The following is a 26,264-nucleotide window of genomic DNA, read 5'->3' as shown; positions in this document are numbered from 1 at the left end:
ACTTAGGAGCTGGTTATCTACAGGCAAAATTCAGGTTCTATGTCACTCGCCGGGCACTACGGTCAGCTGAAGCCTGTCTGGTGGAGGTTCCATGGTTTAAACTGGCTTGGATTGGTGGTTGGTCCTTTTCAGTGGCTGCCGCTTCTCTCTGGAACTCTATCTCCCTCGCGCCCTCTGGATGTGGATTATGTGTCATTTAGGCGCACTCTTTGAACGTATTTATTTTAGTTCTTTTTTTTCTGCTTCCATCATTCTGTCTAAGTTAGCAACAAGATGCGTTTGGGCATATGTTGCGCTCTACAAATGTTAAGATAAGATTTCCTTTTCCCAAAAGTTTCAGTTGCCAGTTTTGCACTCATCACATTTTCTCAAATGATTCCTCTAGCCATTTAGCCTTCCACGTTTTTATAGAATGGGTTGTGATTGGGCTGTTTTCTTGTACTTTTTCAGAGCCTTCTTTATGGAGATGCTGAGTGTCTCTGTCTCTTCCAATAGGATTAAGTAACTAGGAAAGCAGGGTGATGTCTCTGGTCCAGTGCTACTGCCTCCAGTGTATGTCCCAGAACGTTTGCCCTTTATTGTTTTAGATCCGAGTAGGCAAGAAACAGCAGATTCAACGTCTCTTGCTCATCTCTACCACAGGGCACGATTACGATGCGTTGAAATTTGTGCAGATAGAAGAGGATTGAGTCTACTGCATTTTGTCCTCAGATGTTTGGCAAACGTGGTCACTGATCAGTTGGATATGAATTTAGGCTTCTCATACAAGATCATACTCAAGAATGGGTCCAGCCTATAACACAGGTGTGCATGTTCAGAAGTTTTTCGATAAGTGGTAGGGAAGATCTGAAGTTGGAGTCAAATAGGCTGAGTAGTGCAGCAGTCCTGGAACTAATTGAAACATTAGAATTATTTTTCTTAAATGTATTTGTGCGCAAGGTAAGCCGGGGTAAAGATATGTGTGGACATCAGGGATCAGGACGCTAACATCTGGGTGGACTAGCATCCCCTTCTCAACGTTAGCGATTCGCTGTCTGAAGTTGGACCTGAAGGGTGGCTTTCTACATTTGATTTGTCCTCTGCCTATCACCAAATTGACCCTGATTAGAGTTTTGGACAGCATGCGTTATTTGAAGAACCTTTGGCGGCCTAGCAATACTGGTGCATGGTTTTGTGTCGACATTGGATGTCTTTAAGAGAGTTAAGCAAAAACTATTTTGTGATATGCAGCATATCAGTAATTTCCAGGTCAATATTCTAGTCAGCCACATGATCGAAGAGAAGCATGATAAAATGGATCATCCTGTCTTGAGGGTACTCGGGTACCGGGCACTTGCAATTTGCAAAGAAATTGTAGAAATGTCAGGTCCTGGTGAAGAGTGGGAAGTTCCCCACAGGATGCTGGGGTTCAAGGGTTCCCTCTCTCTCTGGGTAGTAGAGTGGTCCACAGCCCCTTCTGTTACAGCACAGGAATTCCGCTGTCCTCCAGGGAAGGCTTGACAACTGCTTCCTCAGTCTTTCCTCCCTTTTTACCCTGTTTGAACCAATAAGCAGTCGGCAACCACTAGGTCACTCATTATAGTTCTTATAAGTAATCTTGATGGTTCCATTCCTCTGACATTTCTCAGTATCAATCTTAGTACTCTCCCTTGGGTAGAAAAGGATCTTCTTTGTCTCAGTACTTGGTAATGAGGTTCTATCTGGGTAGTTCATGTTCTTCCTCGTCACAGTACTTTTAAAGGGGACTGGTAGAGCAGTGAAGTTACCAGGGGAGGAGTGCGTGTGGGATGGTGGTGTATTATATGGGGTCTTAGTCGGGACTAACTTACTAGGTTGGTTAACCTCACAACAGAACATATTGGCACTAACTGGGAACGGGGAAGGAGAGTTTGGCTTAGGGAAGGAGGGAGAGTCTAGTAAAGCGGGAGAATACCATGTTCTCTGGGAATGGTTGTCCCTAATCTCATAAGGGGTTTCCTCTCCCATGTGATCCTCCTCTGATGCACCACCCACGGGTGGAACTATTGTACTGTGAACGCACACCCTGACCCCATGGGAAAGGTCGCCCGCTAGACAACAGCCACATATACGTCACATATGTCATAATAGTACTCACTGATTTGGTGTTTTTAACTGTGATAACAGGCGACCGGTGATGCCATGATTGTACTGTTATCCATTTTTATAAGGTGAACTGATGAGATTCATTGAAGTCTTTATTATACGACAACAATAATGCGTGGAACCATGAATCAGAAAGATTATATTATGTGGCTATAAAAACATCAAAGAAAGACTTCCTTGGCCTTAACGATTAGAGACTATGTGATTTCTCATAGATAAAGGAACTATGAGGCACCTAGTTACCATGTTCAGGATGTTGTTCTTGTAAATGCCACTCTATTTAAATGGCAGTGTCATCTTTGCACAATCTATTACATGCACTTTGTTCTAACCTATGTTTACTAAGGAGCCAGAACTTTACATTTTGTAGTGCAATTATTCCTTGTTATGAGCAATCCTCGGTCCCACTCTTAAGAGCATATGTGACATTTACAAATATAGGCGAAGAGGCTGTCCATTAGCCTCATTGGCTTCATTACAGGAGCTGTGGTTGATCGATTAGGGCAAGCTCTCATGAAGGGAGTTGCATACACAAGAATAGAGTTTTCGCAAATGTACATGTGTAAGTATGTCAAATATACTTAAAACCTTGCAGCAGGTAGGTATGAATATGTACATTTACAGGTAAGTAAAATAGGTGACTTTAGTTCTGACGCTGCCAACAACAAGGATGTACTTGGAATAAAGAATGTATCTGAGGGTATTGCATGGCATTGCAAGATCTATATTTCCTCAGCCATGGGTCAGCCTCCTATGGGAAAGAACATGGAGTGGTGACTAGGCACATAACTGCCTTAACTGGATATTGGTTCTGATGCTGTGCTGTCACCCACTGGTAAAGTTAATATAAGCTACATTTTATTTATTGTGCATTGGTAAGGTGCTTTTACATCAAGTAAATTGTGTTTCAAAGCACCCACAGGGCAACAGGGAGGAAACATGGGAACAAAAAGCAAATATAACAATGAAAGATAGAGGCGGGCCTACTAGGCCTTGTGAGCATTCAGAACGTGCAAGTACAGAGAGCGAAAAGGTATGAGGGAATGGGGGGGTAAGTGAAGGTGTACCAAAGAGGGAAGTGCAAGGGCGTAAGCTGCTGTTAAGTGACTTGGTGAGAATGGTCAGATGACAATAAATAAGTGCAGGCTTGTGGTGGTTTAGGCCAGTGGGTGCGAAGGCAAGTGCTGGGACTGGGCAGAGACTGAAGGCGATTAGGTGTGGGAGGCCAGGACCCAGGAGGACGCATACAAGCCCTGGTTACCAACCTCAGCAACTGTGGATTTAAGCAGAGGAGGTAAGACTGGAAGGAGTAGGTGAAAAGGAAGGTCTTGAGGAGCTTCTGGAATTTGAGGAAATCCGGCTCAAAATGAAGAGGAAGGGGGAGGCTGTTACATAGGAGGGAGCCTGCCGAGAAAAGAGATCGGCCACCAGCTCACTGTTTAGTGAAACGCTTGACACACAGGGCCTCATTCCGACCCAGGCGGTAAGTTACCGCCTGGGTCGTACCTTTACCACCATGGCGTAAACTAAGTTTACGCCATGGTGGTTGGCGGACTTACCGCCCCATCCGAGGTTGGCGGGGCGGTAAGTCCCCAATCCCCATTTACCCTTCCCCATTCCCATTTTTGCCCCATAGGGCATAATGGGAGTGGGGAAGGCGTTAATTACGCCACCGTAGATTACGGTGGCGTAATTAACAACAAGGTCCCTTAGCGCCATGGATTTTAACACCTGCCAAAAGCAGGTGTTAAATCCTCCATGGCGCTAAGGGACCTCGGAATCAGGCGGTAAGGGTCGGCGCTGTTTACGCTGCCGTAAACCCCTTACCGCCTGGGTCGGAATGAGGCCCACAGAGAGTTGGTGCCGGAGGAACTTAAAGATCTGGAGAGAGAATTTAGTGAGAGCCCGTTGTAGATAGTGTGGTCCCCGGGCCCTGACAGCCATGTGGATGATGCAGAGAGATTTGAATTTGATCCTTGCAGCATCAGAGAGCTATTGGAGAGATTTTAGGGCTGGAGAGATGCATTCCCTGGGGTGGGGGCAAGTATAAGTCTTGCAGCCCTATTCTGGATTAGCTGGAGGGGTCATAGAGAAGAAGAGGGTAGATTAAGGAAAAGGCTATTGCAGTAGTCTAGCCTAGAGAGAACCAGAGCTCTGGAGACATTGACCATCTGTGGGAAAGTGAGGAAAGGAGGAATTCCTTTGAGGAGGTGGAGTTGAAAGTGGGCCTTCTTGGAAAGGTCCTGAATGCGAAGGAGAAAGGAAAGAGAGGAGTCAAAGATGACTCCAGGGTTTCTGGCTTCAGATGAAGGAGAAGGGGGAGAGCCTATAGAAGATGGCCATAGTGAGGGAAAGAAAGCGGGAGCAGGAGTCCCAATAGGAAGGATCTCAGTCTTGCTGGCATTGAGGCAGAGATCGTTGGAAGTACACCAGGACTGGATGGCAGGCAGATAGGCAGTCAGGAAGGATCGAGGAAGTAAGGAGAGGATCAGAGGGAAGTTTGAAGAAGGGTTCTGTGTCATCTACATAACACTGGAAGTTGGGGGAGAAGGTGAAAATGAGGTGTAGAAGCGGAGCAAGATAGGTGTTAAAGAGCCAGGGAGAAAGGGCAGATAGAGGTGGTGGAGGAGAAGGAGCCCAGAATAACCTGGTATGGATGGTCATTGAGGAAGTAGGTCAGCCAGTGCAATGCCCGCTCCGAGATTCATAGGGTATCGTGAAGCCATTTTATGAGGATTAAAGATATGGACAATGATAAAAATAGGACCTTGAATTCATGATCAATCAGAAGACCTTCTCAACGGGAGAAAAGTGGTTAGTGTTTTGCAGTACAGTTTACAACCATAGGCAGTCAGTGCCTGGCTCTGGAGAAGGTCAGAAGTCAGTGATCATAGCCTCTACTATTATGGTCTCCATTGCTGGTGGTGGTGTAGCAGCTGTCAGGTGAGATTAAAGGAAGAAGGATATCTGTGGAGCCAAAGAAGAAGATGAAGAACCAGCAGAAGAAAAAAGAGTAGAAGAGGAAGAGAAAAAGAGGAGGAAGAAGAAGAAAAAGAGAAAGAAGAAGAAGAGCTGTTGGAGAAGAAGAGTTGCAGAAGGTGGAGTTCAGTGCAGACTGTGTAGTCTGTTGGAGGCAGACATCTTGTGGTGGAAAGTGAAGGCAGGTTCCAGCGTGCAGCATTTCAGGTAGGTTCAGACATTGTGCACTAACCAATTGAATAGTACAGTGCCCTGGTGGAACTGCCAAGTATTTTATTTCAGTAAAACATCTAAGAGAGGCAATACTATAAGTCAAGGAAGTGCTTTTTGGCTTGGAGGAAAGTTAAAGATAAAAGGGTGCATTGTGATAATCCAAGGCATCACAGCATTCCCCAGCACAACAAAGGTAGAATTCTTAAAGGTGTGGCAAAGCCCCCTTCCTGGCTCTGCAGACCACTGGGAGAGTTGCTCTTGAGGTGTGTGTCACCATGAGCCAGTGGATGTTGGACCCAGGGATGGAATAGGGATAATCTCAGTGTCACTCTCCCACGGTCGGAATCGCTTGACAGGGGTTGTCACTCCACTGACACCAGACCCCTTCCCCAGCACATGCTGGTCCCTTTTAGGCTCCCTCCCCAAGCCAGAACTCAAAGGCCCCCTCGGCTGCAAGTAAAGATCCCCACCAAATATTTGGCAGGACCCTCATTACCCTTTGAGACCGCAAACCCACTCTTTCACTGAGTTCATGGACTTGTTCGCATCTACGGAGCAACCTACTAGCAAAGTCTGCAAACCTGCAAATCTGCAAAAAAGTATGAATCACTCAAGGAGCTCAAGAATAGCTGTAAATTTACACCTATCCACCCAAAGTGTACTAAATAGTCCAAAACACAAATGCAGGCTCATTTCAGGAGCAGACAGTAGTCCCTAACTCACCATCTAAAATGGCCACCAGGATTTAGATAGATTGAGGCCGGCACCCTCAGTCTCATTCTGCTTCAGATTAAGTGGGGAGCCCCAAACAATCACAGGCACACCCTTTGTTTAAGAATACAGCTGGAGACCCTCAAGCAGAGTCCCAACGAGGAAAGGAGATCTCCCTATAAAATCATGTTGCCCAGTCCACCAGTGTGGGTTGCAGGAGGTTGGTGAAAGCTGGAGGTTAGAGGGCAACACAGACAGAGGGTGCTGGAGAGAGTATGGCAAAGACAGAGGTGGCTGGAGGGATGGATAAAGCTGGAGAGGTGACAGGAGGAAAGAGGAGGAGGTAACATTTACAGGGCAGAAGGAGTTTATTAGATCAGAAGAGAGGAAGATGGTCGTAACGGGAGTGGTGGAGATGATAGCAGAGAAGGAGAAAGTGAGTGAGGAGGTGGTGAGACACGAGTGGAAAGGGGGCGGTGAGATTTACAGAGATGGTTATGGAGGCAGTGAGGTCAGAGCAGAAGAAGGTGGCAAAATCAAAAGGGAAGAATGTGGTAACAGTAATTGGAATGGCAGAGGTGGTAGGAGGTAAAGATAAGGTAGTTACCAATTGCCCCCAGCTCCTGTCTTCCACAGCACTTGCATCTGCACACCCTCCACTCTGGAGACTCACACTTACACTTCCGCGGCCCATGCCGGTTAGCACCCTACATTCCTAGCACTTTGTCCAGGGCTCACCCACGAGCTCGGACTCCCCAGCACTTACCCCCTTTCCCTCTTGCTTTGTGCACTTGCACATTCTGAATACTCACAAGGCATAGTAGATTTGTCCCTGCCCCTCTTCCCCTTCTTCTCTCAATAAATATTGTGTTATTGTGTTGTAATGTATTTTCCTCCCTCCCTCACTGCCCTGTGGGCTCTTTGAAACAGTATAGTCTTAATGTATAAATGCCTAACAAGCAAACAATAAATAAATAGTTTGTTTTTCCCATTAAAATGTTGTAGTTTAATTGTAAACGTTTTCATTTATATAGAGAGTCTTTAGGAGAGTTGCAGAGTAAATGACTCTCAGTGACTCTACTTGTTAAGTTCGAGAATACTTTGAAGGAACATGGCAATTGTGTAAATATATTTGTTGTTTTGGCCCTTCAGTAACGCAGTCCATCTTTCCTCTGTGGCCATTTGTTGTGCTGAAAGTTTGAAGTAGCCACCAAATTGTTCCCATTGGGTTAAAAGTAGCTGGCATTCCATCACAAGGTGATATAGAGTTTCGGGTGTGCCTTCGACTTTGCAGAAGCGACAGTATTGATCTGTAAAGGGTATCTGTCTAGCGATGGCGAGGTTTGATCTTGTTGGTAAGGTGTTTAGTCGTATTCTCCGGAACGTTGATCTGATGTTGGGATCTGGGAAAATTGTGAGATATTTTGGTAGTTCGTGGATTGTTCGAGTATCTGTAGCGCAGTGGAGATTCTGTTGGTAGGTATTTTTGATTTGAATTGTCTTCATCCAATCATTCTGCATAATTTTGATTTTTGCGTGTTGAGGACGGAGCGTTAAGAGTTCCTCTGATACATCTTCGTTGGCCATGTCTTGCTGAAGCTTCTGTTTCCAGTCTTGGAGAACTGCGTTGTTGAATGTTTTCGGATGGAGCCTCAAGATTTGTATGGCTGGAGTTTTCTGGTCAGATAATATCTTACGAAATATGTCCAATCGCTTCCAGAGTACAATTGAGTCCAATGATTGAGTTGCCAACTCGTATCTTATTCTTGGCATGGGGTATTACGGTGGGAGGTGTAGAACTTTCCACCAGAAGATAACCTCATACTTTGTCCATTTTATTGACCTTGCATTGAGCATTGCCTCTGTACCATAGGTGATAATAGGGATGAATTTTTGTCTGTAGTAAGCAATGATGGGCCTGAAGGAGAATTTTCCATATTTGTGGTGAATAAGGCATCCCTGTCTCGCTAGTGTTTGTGATTTCTGTTTGATTTTATCAAGCCATTGGGTTTCTGCTTTTGACTGATTTATTGGAATACCAAGGTATTTAAAGGTGGTAACAGTTTCTAGTTGTTTTCCATCCAGGATGAAAGTAGCTTGTTTGTCTTTTTTGAATGGGATCTTGGCTAGAGACATTGGGCCTCATTATGAGTGTGGCAGAAAGGCAACAACGGCACCGGTAGTGCTACTGGCGCCGTTGTTACCTCTCCACCACATTACGGGTTCTGCTCACCGGTGCAGAACGCATGATTGCACCAGCACAGTTATAAACGGTGCCGGTGCAACCATGTCGGGAGACCGGCCATAATGGCACCCGCAAATGGGCAATTACTGGGTCCACCAAACTCGGCATGACCCTTAATAAAGGCACAGCTACCGCCAGAGTTATAGTGAGGGCCATTATCTTAGTTTTTGTGATGTTAATAGACAGCTCGTTTGTGTTCTTGTATCTGCTTAATGAGGTCAGGCTGGTTTGCAGTCCTGATGTGGTCTTCTCAAGGAGGATAATGTCATCTGTATATAGCATGATAGGAACCGGAATGGAATTTATATTAGGTGGGTTTGTTGCAGTGCTGCATAGGTGTTCTTCGATGTCAGCCGTGAAGAGATTGTATAAGGTTGCAGCAAGTGGGCAGCCTTGTTTTAGGCCATTTGCCGTATCGATGGTTTCTGTGGTTGCACCTGCTTTCGATAGTCTAACCTTGATTGATGTTTTAGAATACAATAGCTTGATTGGCTCTAGGATGTTTGTTGGACATTTCCATGCCTTCAATTTCGTCCAGAGTTTTTCTCTTGATATGGCATCAAATGCCCTATGTAAGTCGATAAAGGCTGTATGTACGGTGGTATGGTTTTTAATGGCCTCATGTTTGATTAGATTTATCAGTATCAGATTGATGTTGATCCGACATTTGGGGTGAATCCAGTTTGTCTGGCAGAAAATCTGCCAGTGTCTGTTGCCAGGTGGTTAGATGTTTCAGGAGGATTGATGCAAACAATTTACCAAGGGGATCGAGAAGAGCGATGGGGCAAAAATTCGCTGGATCATCCCGGGTCCCTGCTTGTGTATGGGGATTATTGTAGCAGTCCGCCATGAATTCGGAATCTGATTTAAGGCGTTAATCAGAAAGAGGAGATTACACATCAACGTTGCCCATGTCGGGGGTCTTCTTTGATGACAGCGCTGGAGGTTCCATCAGGTTCCATCAGCTTTTTGATCATTAGCATGAGTCATCATAGTCTGCATTTACTTTCCATTTTGTTTTATTAGGAGTACTTTTGGCGGACGCATCAGAGGGTCGAGATTTGTAAATGTCTGAGAAGTGGAGGGTCCAGCTTTCTTGGGATACGTTAGCCCTCAGTTTGTGTTGATTCTGGGAGTTGTTATTTAGTAAATTCCACAGCTCTCGCGTGTTACGGGATTTGTATGTCTTCATGATATTTTCAGTGTCCAACTGTTGTAGGATCCTTTGCTGGGATTTTCTCCAGTTCGAGTACATTTGCTTTATTTTCTTTGCCTTTGCAATGTTTTCTGGGGTTTTAATCTTACTCAGTTGGTGTAGTGATTTCCTTAAAAGTTTTTTTTTGCTGCTGATTCTTCATTGTATGTATGGCGATGTTGTTTCAAGGTTGGAGGACAACACACTTTTTGAAAGGGTATCAGATCCATTGGTAATTGAGTTTGTCCGAGTCTTTCAGAGTAGAGTTTTGGAAGGCATTTGGAAGTGCAGACATCGCTTGCTGAGGAATTCGTAATCTGGTTGTTGTGCTAGTCAGTTCAAGGGGACATTGCGGTCCGTTTCTTGGTTTTTGGGGTAGGCCGCATCCATATATGGCTAAACGGTTGTGATCGCTTTTGTCAGAAAGCAACGTTTGTACTTTCGATATTAATGCATGCAAGTGCGCTAATCAGAAGATGTAATCGATTATGGCACTTGAGTTTCCTCTGGACCAGGTTGGGATGATTTTGTTTGACTTGTTGTTGGCATGGTCATGTAAAATGAAGTTACGGATGTTATTTCTTTCTTTCACCTTCTGGCTGGCATGGATAGTTTTGTCCAGTTTAAGAGTGTCCCTTCTAGGGTGTGGAGATGGATATTTAAATCTTCACAAATTATGAATTAAATTGCCTGATGTTTGGCGGTTAGCCTGTCAATTGATAAGAAGACACCATCAATAAATGTTTCGTTGGAGATGGACGCTGGGTTCCAGTAGAGATTCAAAATTGAGATTAATCTTCCGATTTTAGGGGGAGATGTCTTATCCTGCTCCATTGTAAGGATTGCTTTGGTTCTTATTATTGTGATTTGTGTCCAAGAATTAATGTTTTCAGTGTTGAGTACAGTCCATTCTGGGTGGATTTTAATCAAAGTAAGGAGGCCAGACGCAGGTCTTCCTTGGTTTTTTACAATTGCTGGATTTAGAAAGGTGAGGAATCCCTCACAGCAAGGTGTTGTGCTTAGCCAGGTTTCTTGTAGACAGATTATCTGGTAGTTGTCAAGTTCAGGTGTGGGGTGTGTGAAGAGGTGAGAATTTCCTGTAGTATTCCACGAACATAGCGACCATGTAACGCCTGTTTTGGTTGGTGGTTATGAGTTGGTGATTGAAGAGTTTTCTGAATATGATGGTTGGGTGTCATAGTCTCTTCTGAATGGTCGCTGATGTTGACTGGTCTGTTCTGTAAATTGTTGTTGGCTCTGGTTAGGAGATGAGTTTAGGGGGGACCTAGAGCTACTGTGGTAATTAGTTACTGGTTTTCCTGTTCGGTTTGGTATCGGAAGGCTTTGCTGGGGTAGGGTTTCTGGGCTAGATGATTGGTGATTTCGAGTGCCAATAGTAGTGTTCTCTGTAGCAGACCAGCAGTTGAAACCCAGCCTTCTGAGTGGACTTCACATTGCTAGTATGAGTTCTAAGTTGTATGCGTCTCAGAGGTCTATGCAGATTTGTCCAGGTGGAAGTCGTCTTCGAACATCACAAGATTTATGTCTCTTGTGGAATATAAATAGTTAAGGAAGTGATGAGACCAGAGCAGAAGGCATGGAGCAGGTGGTGACAACTAAGTAGGGGCTGGCAAAGAAAGTTGAAAGAGAGACTGTTTTGTAGAGGGTGATGGAGCGGGTGGATACCCCAAGGTGGAAGAGATCAAGTGTTGCTGATGGATATAGTAGAGCAAACTGATAGCAAGGTGATAGCAAGAAGAACAGGCCAAGTGTCAGTGAAGAGGCTTGAAGAAGGAAGAGTAGGCAGTGATTATAGATGCTGTGAAGATTTGGAAGGAAAAATATGAAAGAGCGGAGGAAGAGTATTATAGTGAGGAATTTGCAGAGGAGGAAGAATAAGGTGAGAAAGAAGATCTGCCCATCAGTGATGAGTAATGGGGGAGGACAGAGGGAGTCTTAGAAGATACCTGACCTTTATTGAAGAGCTTCTCAGTGATCCTAAAGTCCAGGAAGGGCCCCGTAAGCCAGAGCAGGAAGTTTCTAAAGGGCCAGGCCAGGCTCTATGCAGGTGCAGGTAGTCGGATGAGGATACAGTCAGGATCAAGGACCCTAGAGGCAGATCAGAGGGTTCTATGTGAAATGACCTTTTTTAAAGGTCTTGAGAGAAAAATACTGGTTTACTTTAACCGATTTTCTTTTGATCAGAAAACCGTCATTGTAAAGGTCTTTTTCTTTTGAGACCTTTACAATGGGGTTTTCCATTTTTGTTTAATATTCAGAGGGTTTCACTCCCCCGATTCCCTCATTGTTCTCCCCCCCACCCTCTCCCATGGGATTTCTGACCCAGTCCCCTCCCCCACCCTCTTCTGCGTGATTTCAGTCCCAAACCCCCACTCCTAAACCAAAACACATACATACAACACACACACCAACATACACATACGCACACACACACACACACACTTACCCCTTCTGCTCGCCCTCCGCTTCCTGGTCCCGCAGACCCTGTCAGGCCCTGCGCACACTCGTGCGTGGCAGGGGCGTGACAGTTCGCTCTAGAAAGACTGCTCTGTGCGGTCACGGAGCAGTCTTTCTAAAGCGACCTTTGAGTTAAAAGATTTTTATAAAAAGATCTTTTCACTGGGAACGGAACAGAGAAGAGTGAGGAAGAAAATACAGGCTCTCACGGAAGACAGAAGCATAGGTAGTGACCCTTCTGTCTGTTTCCTTGCTGATCGGTACATCATCTTTTAAGTGACCTGGAGAGTGGTACAAGACCTCACCTCAAGAACAGGGTTGTCATGGGACACAAGCCCCCAGAAGCCTGCATCTAGGCTCCAATGATCAGAACAACAGGGTATGGGTCATCATTAATCGCACAACACCACAGAGGGATGGCGTATCCCTTCTGGAACTTTTGTAACTAAACCTCTGGGGAACTCTAAAGACTGGAACTGTTGTCCAGAAGCCAGAAGTCCCAATTACTCATGTGGAGAGTAAGAAAAATTGAGAGTGGGAGCGAGAGAGAGTGAGAGAGAGAGATGTGTAAAGTACAAACCTGACTATTGTTTCTTTGGCAAGATCCCGGGTCTATACGTTGAGTTTGCTTCAATCCGTATACATACCCCAATACAGTATTGCATTTAAAAATGTTGGTATTTGCGTCCTTCTTGATTCCAGGTGCCTGCTATGTGACAGAAGTAACACTGGTGCAAGTGGGTTTATAAAGGTAAGAGGGGAGATCATAATTTCAGGAGATCAACATGCATTTGCAAAGCTGCTAGGTAAGGATGAAGCATCCACTCAACCGTTATGACAAATTAATTGAAAAAAGAGCGGGTGGCCCTCAAGATAATTTATGTCTGGACTTATTTTTACCTTTTGAAAGAAACCATGTGTGTTTTACACCCATTCACAGAACATAACCTTGGATTTACATCAAAAGTCTCTGGAGTTGAGGAATCTTTGCAAGACACTCTTATTGCAAACATCTACATTTCTGACCCTGCACCACCAGTTCACTCAAGAGTTTGCTTTCATAATGAAAGTAAAGTGTATGAAACAGAGTCAAGCATTTGAGTGGTTTATATATGAGTGTCACCATGTTGCCCTGCTTGCAATTTGGCTTACACCAGAATTGTGATGAGTAACTTTCCTCTCTTGGTATTATTTTATTTTCCAGGCTACTGAGGGTGCATAGTAATATCAGAAAATCGAGAAGACAATAGGGTCAATCCATCAGTGGAGACAGGGAGTTGCCATACCATCATAGCATCTTTAACTAGGTACTTTTTCCAATGTCAGCAGCCAAGAGATATGAAATAGCTGAAATCTGCAATTTAGATCCTTACCTTTGCTTCCCATTCCATGCCGGCCAGTGATATTCCAAGCAGTAATGTCACTGTAATGACGCCAATTATTCGGATATCATTCGTTGGATCAACAATGGCTGTGCCAGATTCCTAGAAACACAGAAAGCTTGTTTAAAAAGAAAGGTACATGTAGCTGTGGGAAAACCTGTTAAAATTAATCAGCCCATGAAGGATATGCAGTGTATGTTTAGTTACGCTTATGTAAGATTTGAAGTGTGTTTGGCTATCAAGATTTCATCATGCATTTCTGGAAAGTTGCCACTGCTGCGAATGACTCACTTTGTTAGCTGAGTCGTACTGTCAAGTGAGGACTGGAGCCAGGATTATCCCACCCGATCCAAAGGGACATTTTGAGGAAGCCTTCTCTTAACCCCTTAATTGCTAAGGACGAGTATAGAATTTCATAGAGCTCGGCATAAGCCAGCCTCGGCATAGTGCAAATGTTATTGCTTGTACTGAAAATCTGGTGCGCCCTGCTTGGAAGAGCAAACTATGATGCTCGGGCCATCATAGGTCACCACCTAGTCTTGCCTTCTTACCTTTGTCTGGATCTGGGCCCTGTCCTCGGCTATCAGCCATCCATGCTCACTCATTCTTCCTCTGACATATGTCTTCACATCATGTCCGATCATGAAGGTGCAAATAGAGGAGGAGGTTCTGTTGTGTGCATTGAAAATGATAATCCTGCCCTTATATAGCATTACTGTAATCATGTAACCTACGCTGTGATACCCACGGGTTTGGGCATATAATCAAATGTAAAAAATAAATAAATAAAATAAAAATAATCATCTTGTCGCAGTATTTAGTTATCATGATTAGTTACCATGAGCATTTTCTCAGATGTATGGGGCCAAATCAATCCCAGCCAGCAGTAGAAAAGAAGAATTAATGTAGCCAGGCTTTCTTAGCTGGTACATGGAATTGGAATGCTACTACACCGCCCTCATGCTTGTGTGATGAATTGGTGGATCATAATAATGTATACTTCATTTACTTCTGTGTAGAATGCAAGCACACAGATCCCAGTGACTTAGTATGATTTCTTCCAATGTGGTATAACGGGGGTTCAAGTCCCTGCACCCTTATGCAAGTCAAATAGTGCACCCTCAGCTTAATGTATGTTGTAGCCATATATGTGTGAATCAAGAAGTGGAAGCATATGTTGACCAGCCTCGTGATACAGCTCCATTTTCTTTATGTTCTCTTTCAAAATAGAGACTAGCCATTTAGGCACCACAGTGAGTAGAAGGTATCAAGAGGTTATGGTGTCAACTGTATATTAACCTAAAAACGTGTACAGAACTAAAACTGGTGAAATTGGGGAATAGGCTGTCTTAAAGAACTTTCCTCACTATTAAGAATGAAACAGCTGAAAATGTTCAAGTCATAGGGCGTTATTGAACCAAGCGTAGAGAAAGCAAAAATCGTTGTTCTCTTAGAAAGTGTATTGTCAGGGTATCTTAGGTTTTGACAACACATAGCTGGGTACGACGATGGGGATTGTAGAGTCTTAACCGCAAGATCTCAGGAAAGAAGGCACCTGAACAGATTATGCCGCGAGATACTACTCTGAGAGAAGAGTTTAGAAATACATGGTCTATGCTAGACTGTGCGACAGGGTCATGGGTAAGATCATGTCAAGGGGTGGTCGAGGACCCCTCCCAACCTACAGTAGGCGGCCTACCAGGGCAATCCCAGAGGCAGTGTGGGATGGCTGAGGGGGACCCCTGTCCCGCGCTTCCCAGTATGCATGAAACTGTGCATGTACATTAGGGCCTCTTTATCAAACCCAATGGATATCAGCCTCTGTCTTGGCCAGGTCTCTCTAAACGACAAGTACCACAATGCACCTATGCTCGACAGAGTAGACCAGGCCTAGAACAGGAGGAATGGACTCATTATCCAAATGGACATGCAATGGGATTCCCAGTTCAGGAACCAAACACCCACTGCAGACTGTCCATGCATGCTACAGGAGGCAGGGGAGCAGCAGTGGGGCTGGAACCAGCAGAGAGCAACATCGCAAGAACAGAGAACAGCGAATATGCCCCAAAACATTTATAGACATTGGGGTCATTACAAGTGCTGCGGTAACCCGGCGGTGCTACTGGCAGGTTGCCGCTGGACTGTAACAGCGTTTCCGCCGCCTAAGATCCAGGTGCCACCGGGACATTACAAGTCCCGGCCGCACGGGATATCAGGCAGTGGAAAATGTTGTACCCCATTCCCATGGAGCTCCATAGAACTCCAAAGGAGTGGGGAAACGGAAGCACCGGTACCGTTGGTAACAGTGCCAGTGGTTCCGTGACAAGTCTGTCTGCAGGGGCTGTTGTGCCCGGCAGGTAAAACCAGCTGGACGCTACGGCCCCTGTAGGCAGACTTGTAGTGTGGTGGTCCAGAATGGGTGTCCTTAATTCCGGACCACGACACTTGTAATACTTGTAATGAGGCCCAATGACTTACTTGACCCAGGAGGGAAATAGAAAGCAAAGGATGCAGAAGACTGCATGGCAAGCAGAAAGGAAATGAAAAGGGGACAGGCCTAAGTGCCCTAATGAAAGGAAAACAGAAAAGGGCTTTCCTGAGGAAATTACAGTTAACAAGGAGTGGAGATGGAAGGAGTTGGGAGTAACGTAGTTAGAGATTGGCCCAGGAAAGCAGCTGACTCAGTTAGCCAATGGTAGCAAAGAGGACCTTCTAGCCAGGAAGGGTTGGGCTACGAAAATTCAGCAGTCAGTTTGAAATGAGGGGTGTTTGGGTGAGATCGGAGAAAACCTAAGAGACCAGAGAAGAGTGGGTAGCAAGTAGAGGGGTACTTGGAGAAGACATTTGGGGTTTTAGAGAGCATGAAGGTAAGGTGTTGGGATTAAGTCGGTAAAATGGCTCAGCGAGTTAAAAAGCTTGTTGCTGTGATCTGTGTTTGATCTGCAGGTCGCAGGTTCGAATCTTTGCAAGGCCATCTCAGCCTTTCATCCTTCCAAGGTTAATCCATGAGTACAAATTTCGATTGGGTAATAATAGTAATGTATGTAAATATGTCCTATCTAAAGTGCTATATGAAAAAGTTGAGAGAGTGGTACCCGTTTTTGTTGTATGCTTGGAGAGAGTGATTGAAGATAACTTTGGAGGCAAATCAGGTGTGGGTTGAAACTCGGAATGAGAGAGAAAGGGAGAGAGAGAGAAAACGTTTTGAACATTTTAGATTGAAAACATGGAGGATGAAGGCAGAAAACTTGGCTCAGGGTCCTCAGGAGTTTCAGATATAGGCTTCTGATTGCAACTGGCATGATGCAGTTGATCACAAACTGCCTGCACTGTGAGAAGGCTTTCAGTAATACTAAGTAACAGGGTTCCCGTTACCCTTCAGTGAATTCAATAGCGCGATTCATATATAAATAACTGAAACGGAGTATGAGAAAACAAACTCGCACTTTCCTACAAAATACATTGAATTTGCATCCCTCGAGACTGTCATCAGAGTGGCTAGCATTATTCGTAGACTGTGGCTTACATTATGTAATCGCGCCAACGTGCTCAGTGAAAACGGAACCATCCAGTGCTTTCCACCTACCTTGATAAGATCCCTCACAGTCTCAGCGAAGCCCACGGTGTGCATGGCCACAGCAACCGCATTCGCAAACGCGAAAATAAGGCCGATAGAACCTCCCAACTCTGGTCCCAGGCTTCTCGAAATGAGGAAATAGGTCCCACCTAAATCGCACAAACAAAATCTCATTTCATAAAGACAAAGCAATGGTGCACGGTCTTCTGGGTTATACAGCACTGCTGCAGGGCACAGGCAAAGCCTGCACAGACAAGATCTGAAACACATTTCTAAATAATGGGAGATACGGCAGGAAATTGTGCATGTATGTGTGTGTGTAAATATACAGCATACATATATATACGTGTGTGTATAACTGTGTTTGACATTCCTGTTACTCCTATATAGTGATAGGAATGAGACCTTTTTCTGGTATAGACTGTATTTTAGTAATGCCCTCTGTTGGAGGAGGTAGTCCCCATTCATGGGATCCAAAGGATTCCCCTGGAGTCTTAGAGGATCTGCACTGGGCAGAATAACTACCCACAGTAAATTGTCTATTGTTTTGGAGGTAACGTGCAGGATATACCTTCATTTAATTTCTGGAGGTGTTTCCTCAACTTCACTTGCAAACACCTAGTTTGGCAGTGTGGTAAAAGTGGTGCTAACATCGTTACTGCTGCTTTTTTACCTCACTGCCACACTCAAAATGAGGTCCAGAATCTTTCCAAGAACTAACAACAGGAAAGATGTGCTTGAAAAAGAAATCAGACCCCGAGATGTTCAAATATCATCAAAAACAAAAGATGTTAAAGTGATGGATCGCATGAGAGGAAAACAGAATGGATTCAACAATGTACGCACATTAAACTAAACAAAATCTACAAACAGTGTGAATGTGAAGAAAAAGCAGTGCCCCATTTGCTTTGCAACTCAAAAACCATGAAGCTAAAAATAAGATTGATGGACAGTGTAAAGAGGGGGAACCACTGTTTGCAAAGGATTGAAAGAGCGCACGGTGTTTGTACATGGGTGCAATCATTGAAACAAGTATTCCACCTGGCACACACGGAATAAGATCATACTAGAATGACTTCCATCTTCTAAAGTTGAAGGAAGTGGACAGGGACGTGTTGGATAAAGCTATCTTATCTGCAAGAGTTTGAAAAGTTACTTAAGCCCCACATTGACAAAAAGCTGCCTGTGCGAATGGAAGGCCCTTTAAATGCTGTATAGTAAAATGTTAGTAGGTTACCTACAAGACGATGTAATAAGGCTATGGAAGATCAGCAGATACTACATTCTGGCAAAAGCATAGACCACTGTGATAATAAACAAGCAGACAAGGAACCTCAGTTGACTTTCCATTTCCAAAATGTAGTGAATCCCTGGAGTAACTCAAATGACAATATTAATTTGTGACAACCAACAAAGGGTCATTTGAACTAGACATTTTCAGTGCTAACTTACTGTTTCAGTAATGCCATGCATATTTAAATATTGGAGGAATGATCGCTTATAATTCTAACAGTGTATGTTGAAATTATTTTTGGTTGCATGAAGGGCCCTACTCCCATATATAAAATCTGTTGAATCATCATAAAAGCCCAATACAAAGGTCAAGGAAAAGTGGAAATCAATGGATCAAACCACATGTTAGAAAGGACCATGGAGGGAGGCCCTTTATCCTTTTACTGTTTGCGTTGGTGGAAAAATCCTTACCCTAAATGCTAGCTCCGAACAGATACAGAATTCCACCTTTCAGTTGCAATAGCTGTTCTACTAAAGTTGGGTTTTGCACTTATCTAATGATTTATTCGGCTCGAGCTATCATTAACTAAAAGTGGTAAACACGTAGTAGAGAAGTGCTTACAGGATATTAAGGCCCTGATTCATGGAATTATTTGCGTGGAAAACAGAGATTTGCGTGCCATTCTGCCCGCAAATCGTTGTTGGACAAATGGGGATTTGCGGGCAGAATGGCACGCAAATTCCAGCTTTACGCGCAAATAATTCCATGAATCAATGACAAAATGTTTATGGCCAACTCAGAGGTCATCTAATGGAATTTGCGCTTCACAACAGATCTTGGCAGATCTTGCGTAGAACAAGGAAAAAGGGAAAGTTCTGAAATATTTGGAGAATCTTCAGGTTGCTCTGATTGGGTAACTGAATGCCTTAAAAAGGGAATCTAATCCAGTTTCAACATTTTTTGTGGTGCATTGTAAATTCTAATATTTCAAAAATTCAAGCAATAGTTTGTTAATGTTAATTTGGATTCACAAGTCCGCAAAATGCTTGTGGGGGGAATACAAAAATCACTGAAAAAAAGAGGGTCCTCCCGACGTACATGGCTAATACTGAGCCACTTAAGTTTAAGAGGAAGCATGTTTTTTTAGAGAAAGAATAGGATATTATATCCTAGGGTTGGTTCCTTAAAGAAAGTCTTTTGTTTAATGAAAGACACATATGTCTGTCAGGCTGGTGGAAAATCTAAAAGAGTGTTTCATATAGGGTAAACATTGTAATAATGTCCAACCTGGGTGTGGGGGGAGGTACCTGATATTTCTGTAATCTTCAGGGAACAATTGAAAACATTTTATGACAAGCCACCATGGGAACAGTTAATTACAGTCTCAATACATTTGAAATTGTACATTGACTCTTAGCCTCCCCTGCAGCCTGTTACTTGTACACACACTGCAAGTGCTGGGGAGGGGAAGGTGCGTTTCTGGCATCACCTCAATGTAGGGGCATTGCTGAAGATTGGAACAAGGGGTCCAGCTGTGCTTTTAATTGGAACTGTTTTTCTCTTTGAAAACACAGCCCAAAAATGACTTTGAATAAAAGGTGCTGGTTAAAGGCAGGGCATACGTCCCTTTATGTGGCTGAAGTGCTGAAGTTAGAAGGCAGATGCTATTTAACGAGATTACCTCAGAACTGAATAATTACAGAAATACAAATCATGAATTCGCTTTCAGGTAAGATACACATGTCCTCATTGTTCTGCAATGGCTGTGCACTCTGCATTGAAAGCCATATTGCACTGTACCTGACTTCACCTTCCCGTTGGTGGATATGGCGGAAATTGAAAGGCCTGTGATGGTCGTCACCGTTACAGACATCAGGATGATCAGCCATGTTAAAGCTGCAGAGGTAAGAACACGGGTGATGTGTTAGGTTTCAATCTGAGACCAGCCAGTAAACTATTGAAATCACAGAGATGTGCTGGGTGACAAAATGCAGTGTAAAGCAATGAATGCAGATCTGTCTTTTGCATCATAGTTTAAATAAATAAATATTATTTATTGCCCAAACCTGCAAGTTGCTCCCTCTTCTGAGAAGTAAAAGTGAAGCAGGAAGCATGGACTGCTTCCAAACATCTCCCTACAGATTCTTCCATGACAGGCATGGCCTGTGATGCACAATCCCAAGGTTTTAAAAAGACAAATGGCAGCAACCAGTCCAGAGCTCCCTCAGCAGATGATCAAAAGGGGTTCTAGTCAGAGACACACTCTACATAATTTCTACATAATGCTTGAATGTTTGTTTCCAGTTCAGATTACTTGCTCATCCACATCGTTTTTATGCTTTCTTGAAATGACTTATTACATTGAATCACACGATGCACAATACATGGAAATGCTTGAGACAGCAGAGCAATCCTTTACATAGCATAAACTGCACAATACATGGTCAGGCTTTAGAGAGCCTGACATATCCTCCCCAATAATATATACTGAGACGTACACGGTCAGGCTTTAGACAAAAGAGCTAGCCCCTTAAATCACATATACTGCATGGTAGTTGGTCAAGCTTTAGACAACAGGAGAGTTCACCCCCTCCTTTACCAACCATTGGAAGGTTTCAAATGTCATAGCTATCCCACCAAATCGCACATATTGCACCATAAGCAAACTATGCCCCTCAATTGCGTCTACCACACCCAACAAAGCCTGGCTTCAGATAGCAGAGATATCCCCTAAATTGTATATACTGTACCTTATATGCTCAAAGATAAAACATCAGAGCTATCCCCCTAAATGAAGAGCTCATGTGACACAAGAATGTAGAAAATGATCAGGAAACCAAAGGGATCCCACATTGGTAAAGAACATGCCTCCTTTGTGCCTTTCGGAACAAGGTGCCTTCCTGCTTTGCCACCCTTTTTCCCCTCTTACGCATCCCTCTAGCCTCTTTTCCTTTGCAGTTGGTGAGTAGGTGCAAGTGGATCTAGGTCATATGGCCTAAGCCCCGCCCACCCGCCAATCACTGCTAAAGTGTTGATGCCTTCCTGTTTTGCTGCACCTTTTCCCTACTTAAGCAGCCCTCCAGCCTCTTTTCCTTTGCAGTTGGTGAGCAGGTGCACGTGGATCTAGGTCATGTGGCCTAAGCCCCACCCACCTGTCAATCAGTGCTAAACTGTTGATGCCTTCCTGTTCTGCTGCCCTTTTTCCCTACTTAAGCAGCCCTCAGCCACTTTTCCTTTGCAGTTGGTAAGCAGGTGCAAGTGGTTCTAGGTCATGTGGCATAAACCCTACCCACCTTCTAAGCCCTGTCTCTTCCTTTCTGTTCTTAACTCTTAGATCAAGCGCATCCAAAGTGAAGGGCAGATGAAGAAAAGGGTGATTCCTGTTTGAACCTTTTCAGACTGGGAGGACCCAGGGCTCGTACCCCTGCTCCGACAACAAGTAAGCACACGCCAACATGCGTTTTCTCCCTCCGTCCTCACAGGCCATCCCCACTGTGAGAAACACAAGGGTGTTCTCATGGGTAGACCCTCAGGATGTTTTGTTCAGGTGGCCAGGGCACGGCCATCGCCTTTGGAACCAGACCCTGGGGGTGGAGCAGTGCGGGAGGATCACCTGGACAAAGGGACCTTGGGGACTGTGGGAGGAATGCCCTCGGGAGAGACGCAGTATTCCTCCCTTTCCTATACACCCCTACCTGACACCCCCAAAGTCTACATGGGATATGTTTAACCCAATGTTCCCATAATTACCAGAAAACACTATGACTTCCCAACTCCCCCCACTTTTCTATACAAACAGTGAGACAAAGAAGAGAGGTATTGGGACATTGAAGATCACTGAGAAGAAACACACTCAGATTCAGAAGACAGACTCTTCCCTTAAAACAACAGATGGCCGCTCAACAAAGACAGGCAAGGTCAGGCCTCCCTTGACAATCAGTCTCACCTGGGACCTACTAAGTCTCCACCTCACTATAAAAGGCAGAGCACACAGGCACACTCAGTGCGATCTGGGGATGCTGGATGATGCACAGAAGCCAGTGGGAGAAAACAAGCTGCAGAGACCTTGGAAGGCCTGGAAGAAGAAGGACTGCCTGACTGCTGGGCCTGCGAGTACAGGGGAGGCTGCAGGGTGGAAAGGGAACTGCCCTCCCAGACCAGAGCTCCACCCCTGGGCAAAACAGGCAAACCCAGACCTTTGAGGGGCAGGTGGCGAGACCCTGACCTCAACAAGTATCCCCATAAACTCCTGCAACTCCTAGCAAAGTGAGAGCAAAATCAGAATGAAGGATTCTGGGACTGGAAGTCCAAAGACATTTATTTTGTGAACTTTAAGAGGGGTCCGAGCCCGGCTGAGGGAGAACCATCTGTGAACTTTTGAAGGGGTACGAGCACGACTGAGGGAGACCCATCTGTAAACTTTCGGAGTGGTCCGAGCCCGGCTGAGGGAGACCTGTGTGTGAACTTTGAGGGGGTCCAAGCCTGATCAAAGGAGACCCCGGGATAAAACAAGGACACTGAATTGCGCTCAAGGATGCCAGTGACCCTCCCGGGTGAACGGCAGAGTTGGGGAGGCGAGGCCAAGCCTATGGTGTCAACCGTGGCTCGTGGAAAGCTGCAGAAACAAGAAGAAAGATGCACACAGACGGAGAGTTGACAAGCAACCTGAGAGACTGTTGTGTGTTAAAGAAAGTTGAACTATGTTCTGCTAGTCAAAGTGGTCTTGCGGAGGTCTGTTAATAAAACCACGCACATTCTAAAGTCTTCAACACCTGAAAGTGGTCTGAGCCTGGCTGAGGGAGACACAAAGTGTAATAAAGTTTGGGGAAGGGATCTCCCTTGCAAGTCTTGTAGAACATTGTTTGAAGTGGTCTGAGCCTGACAGAGGGGGACCTATGTGAATTTCATTTTGAGGTCAGAGCCTGACTCAGGGAGACCTACCCGAACTTTGTGTTTTGGAAATGGTCCGAGCCCGACTGAGGGAGACTGGTGTGAACTTTGTGTTTTGAAACGGTCCGAGCCTGACTGAGGGACACCGGTGTGAACCTTTTGTTGAGCTATATATTGAAGCTAGAAAGAGGGACTTTAGCTTGTAAGGCCAGGCGGCCCTCAATGTACGTTATGAACTGCCTTTAATTTTGAAGAACCTGAGCCAGAGTGTCTCATCCTGTCTATTGGGACCGCCTTTCCCCGTGCTGTCCAATGTGGGTAGGAGAGCTGACAGAGCCACATTGATTCTTTATAGTTTTGCACATTATTCCTTTTGCATACCCATTTTTCCCACACACATTTTGTTACATTAGAGTAAGGGCTGGCATTAGGTTTTGTTAGTATATGCCATCTTGCTTTGGCAGACTCCACTAGGACTGTGTTATTTATTACTTGATGGTCGAACATTTCTCCCAACCTAGACGTAGAGCAAGATAGGCAATATTCAAACCCCTTGTTTGAGAACAATACAGGTTTTCCAAACTTATCTTTTGTGTCTGTTTTGCTTTTGATACCATGCATCCCTTACACCACCATCACCAGGCAACGCCAACATCAACAACATTGCCCCTCCTCTAAGGCATGGACTCTGCAATGCAGCAACCTCACACACATCAGCCTCAAGCACATCAGCACTCCCTCACCGTCCACAACACCGAAGATGCTCGCCAACGTCCACTCAGCCATCACCCATACAGCAGACCTCATCACTACACACAAACTTGACGCCATCTTCATCACAGAGATCTGTCTGAGACCCACCTCCACCCACATCCTAGACATCCTTGTCCCCGATGGCTACAGCATCCAAAACAGATACTGGCCGAACAAGACAGGCGGAGGCCTTGCAGTCTTCCACAAGGCCTTTTGGCCCTATGCCAGACTTGACGTCGACAACATTGGCTCCTTTGTAGTCCTCTCCTGCCACTTCCAGCTCTCCCCGATAGACACAGTCACCTTTCATCTAATCTACAGACCACCCACACCCAACACTGCCTTCATCAAAAACTTCACCAACCTGGTCACCACTATGTCCCTCAGACACACCAATAACATCTTCCTTGGCGACTTCAACCTCCTAGGCAACAAGGCCACCAAACCGATGAAGGAAGTGCTCCTCTGCCTTCTCAACGCCCTCAGCCTCACACAGCACATGAAAGACCCAACACACGAGAAAGTGAACATCATTGACCTAGTCATCACTTCACTACCTTCCCTCCACTTGACTGGTCTGACCACCCGGCCGTGCCTTTCAACATCTTGCACACCAACACAGTCAAGCACTCCCAGCAGAAACCCATCAGACAAACCTTTTGGTCATTCAAGAACTTCCCTCACGGAAGACTTCGCCAACATCCGCCTCACATGGACCGAACACCCCCAACCAAATGCGACTCTCTTCCAGAAACACTCAACGCCAACCTCTCGGCCTCCATTGACCAACATGCTCCTCTGAATCTATGCACCTGCAAACCAAAACCCTCAGCACCCTGGTACATGCAAGAATTCAACCTCAGCAAAAGAGTCATCAGGAAAAAAGAGAAAACCTAGCGCGTGCTTCCGACCTGGCGCTCCTCAAGGAACTCCAAGCAACCCGCCGACAACTAATCAACACAGCCAAGGCATCCTACTATCAGAACACATAGCAGAGGCCGACAACAAAATAAGAGCCCTCTCCAAAGCAGTCAAGCACTATTTGAACCCGTTACTAGACCCTGCCATACCACACTCTATTGAAAAATCCACTGCCATCAACACCTTCTTCATTGAAAAAATCAGCAAGATTCACCAGCACATAGACACCAGCTCTGCATCAACAGACTTATCAACACACCCTGGACAACATTCAAGGGACTACAGAGGACCTGGCAGAAACCCTGGATACCCTCATAGCTATATCATATACAGATGACATCCTCCCAGCATCATTCCTCAAGACCCTCCATGCACAAGCTAACCTTCCCTACCTGGAGAACATCAAAAGCTCCCTAACTCAAGGCACCTTCCCATCAACCCTAAAGACAGGACACATGATCCCTCTACTAAAGAAACCTACTCTGGAACCCAACAACCTAGGTAACTATCGCCTGATCACCCATCTTCCCTTCCTAGGTAAAATCATTGAGAAAGTGGTAGCCGCACAACTGCAGCAACACATCAGCAGCAACAATCTCCTTCAGACCTACCAATCTGGGTTCAGACCCTGAGGCAGCATTGAGATGGCAACCATACAGGTGGTTGACGATGCCCTCAACATCCTTGACGTGGCCACCGGTGCCTCCTGGTTCTACTCTACCTCTCGGCTGCTTTTGACACAGTAGATCAACAGGCGCTCACAGACACGCTAGATCAGTGCATGGGGACCATCGACCTTGTCCTACGTGGGTTCAAGCCCTACCTGGACAACCGCCAGCAGTTTGTTCAGATGGACTCCTCTAGATCATCAATGCTACCCATCACCTGTGGAGTCCCACAGGTTTCCATCCTCTCCCCAGTGATCTTCAAACTATACATGAGCCGCTGGGAGCCCTCATACTCAAACACAACATCCACATCCACCAATACACTGACGACACACAGCTATACCACAAGGTCAACTCCATCAATGGCAGCCACAGGCTCAAAACCTGCCTCTCGCTGATCCAGTCTTGGATGTCCAGCGCATACTTGAAGCTCAACCCCTCCAAGACCAAATTCCTACTCCTGACCAACAACACTGAACACCCAGACATACAGACCTGGCTATCAACCATGGACCCTGAGGGCTGAACACCCAAGCTCACCTCCTGCGCCAAGTCCCTCGGGTTCCACATCGACAAACACCTCTCCTTCAAGACACAAATAGCTAGGAAAACTCAGACAGCTTGGTATCATCTCTCCTTCCTGCAGAAAGCAAGCTCTTCCTCTCTCCGTACAGGTTTAGATCCACCGTTCAAGCACTGGTCCTATCCCACCTGGATGGATGCAATGCCCTCCTCAAAGGCATCTGTCGTCCACCCTAGTGCCCCTGAGAAGTGTCCTACACGCGGCTGCATACCTCATCAAGGGTCTATGCAGATACAACCACATCACCCCGGCACTCATTGACCTTCACTGTCTCCCACTGCATGCGTGAATCAACTTCAATTCTTGCTGCA

The 26,264-nt window shown here is 45.2% G+C and overlaps 1 protein-coding gene across 1 annotated transcript in view; it reads right to left on the bottom strand.

Moving 5' to 3' along the window:
• Positions 1–26,264, bottom strand: part of SLC12A3 (solute carrier family 12 member 3) — a 480,556-nt gene that overhangs the window by 369,662 nt on the left and 84,630 nt on the right. The window contains exons 4-6 of the mRNA XM_069640343.1: positions 19,939–20,034; positions 16,914–17,053; positions 13,319–13,429 (exon numbers count right to left, since the gene is read on the bottom strand). Of these exons, the coding sequence (XP_069496444.1) occupies positions 13,319–13,429; positions 16,914–17,053; positions 19,939–20,034 (347 nt within the window). The remainder of the gene's footprint in view (positions 1–13,318; positions 13,430–16,913; positions 17,054–19,938; positions 20,035–26,264) is intronic.

This window comes from Ambystoma mexicanum, chromosome 1q (assembly GCF_040938575.1).
Source record: "Ambystoma mexicanum isolate Mex_15411 chromosome 1q, UKY_AmexF1_1, whole genome shotgun sequence".
Taxonomy (NCBI): Eukaryota; Metazoa; Chordata; class Amphibia; order Caudata; family Ambystomatidae; genus Ambystoma; species Ambystoma mexicanum.
This window is presented reverse-complemented; position numbering and strand designations above follow the sequence as displayed.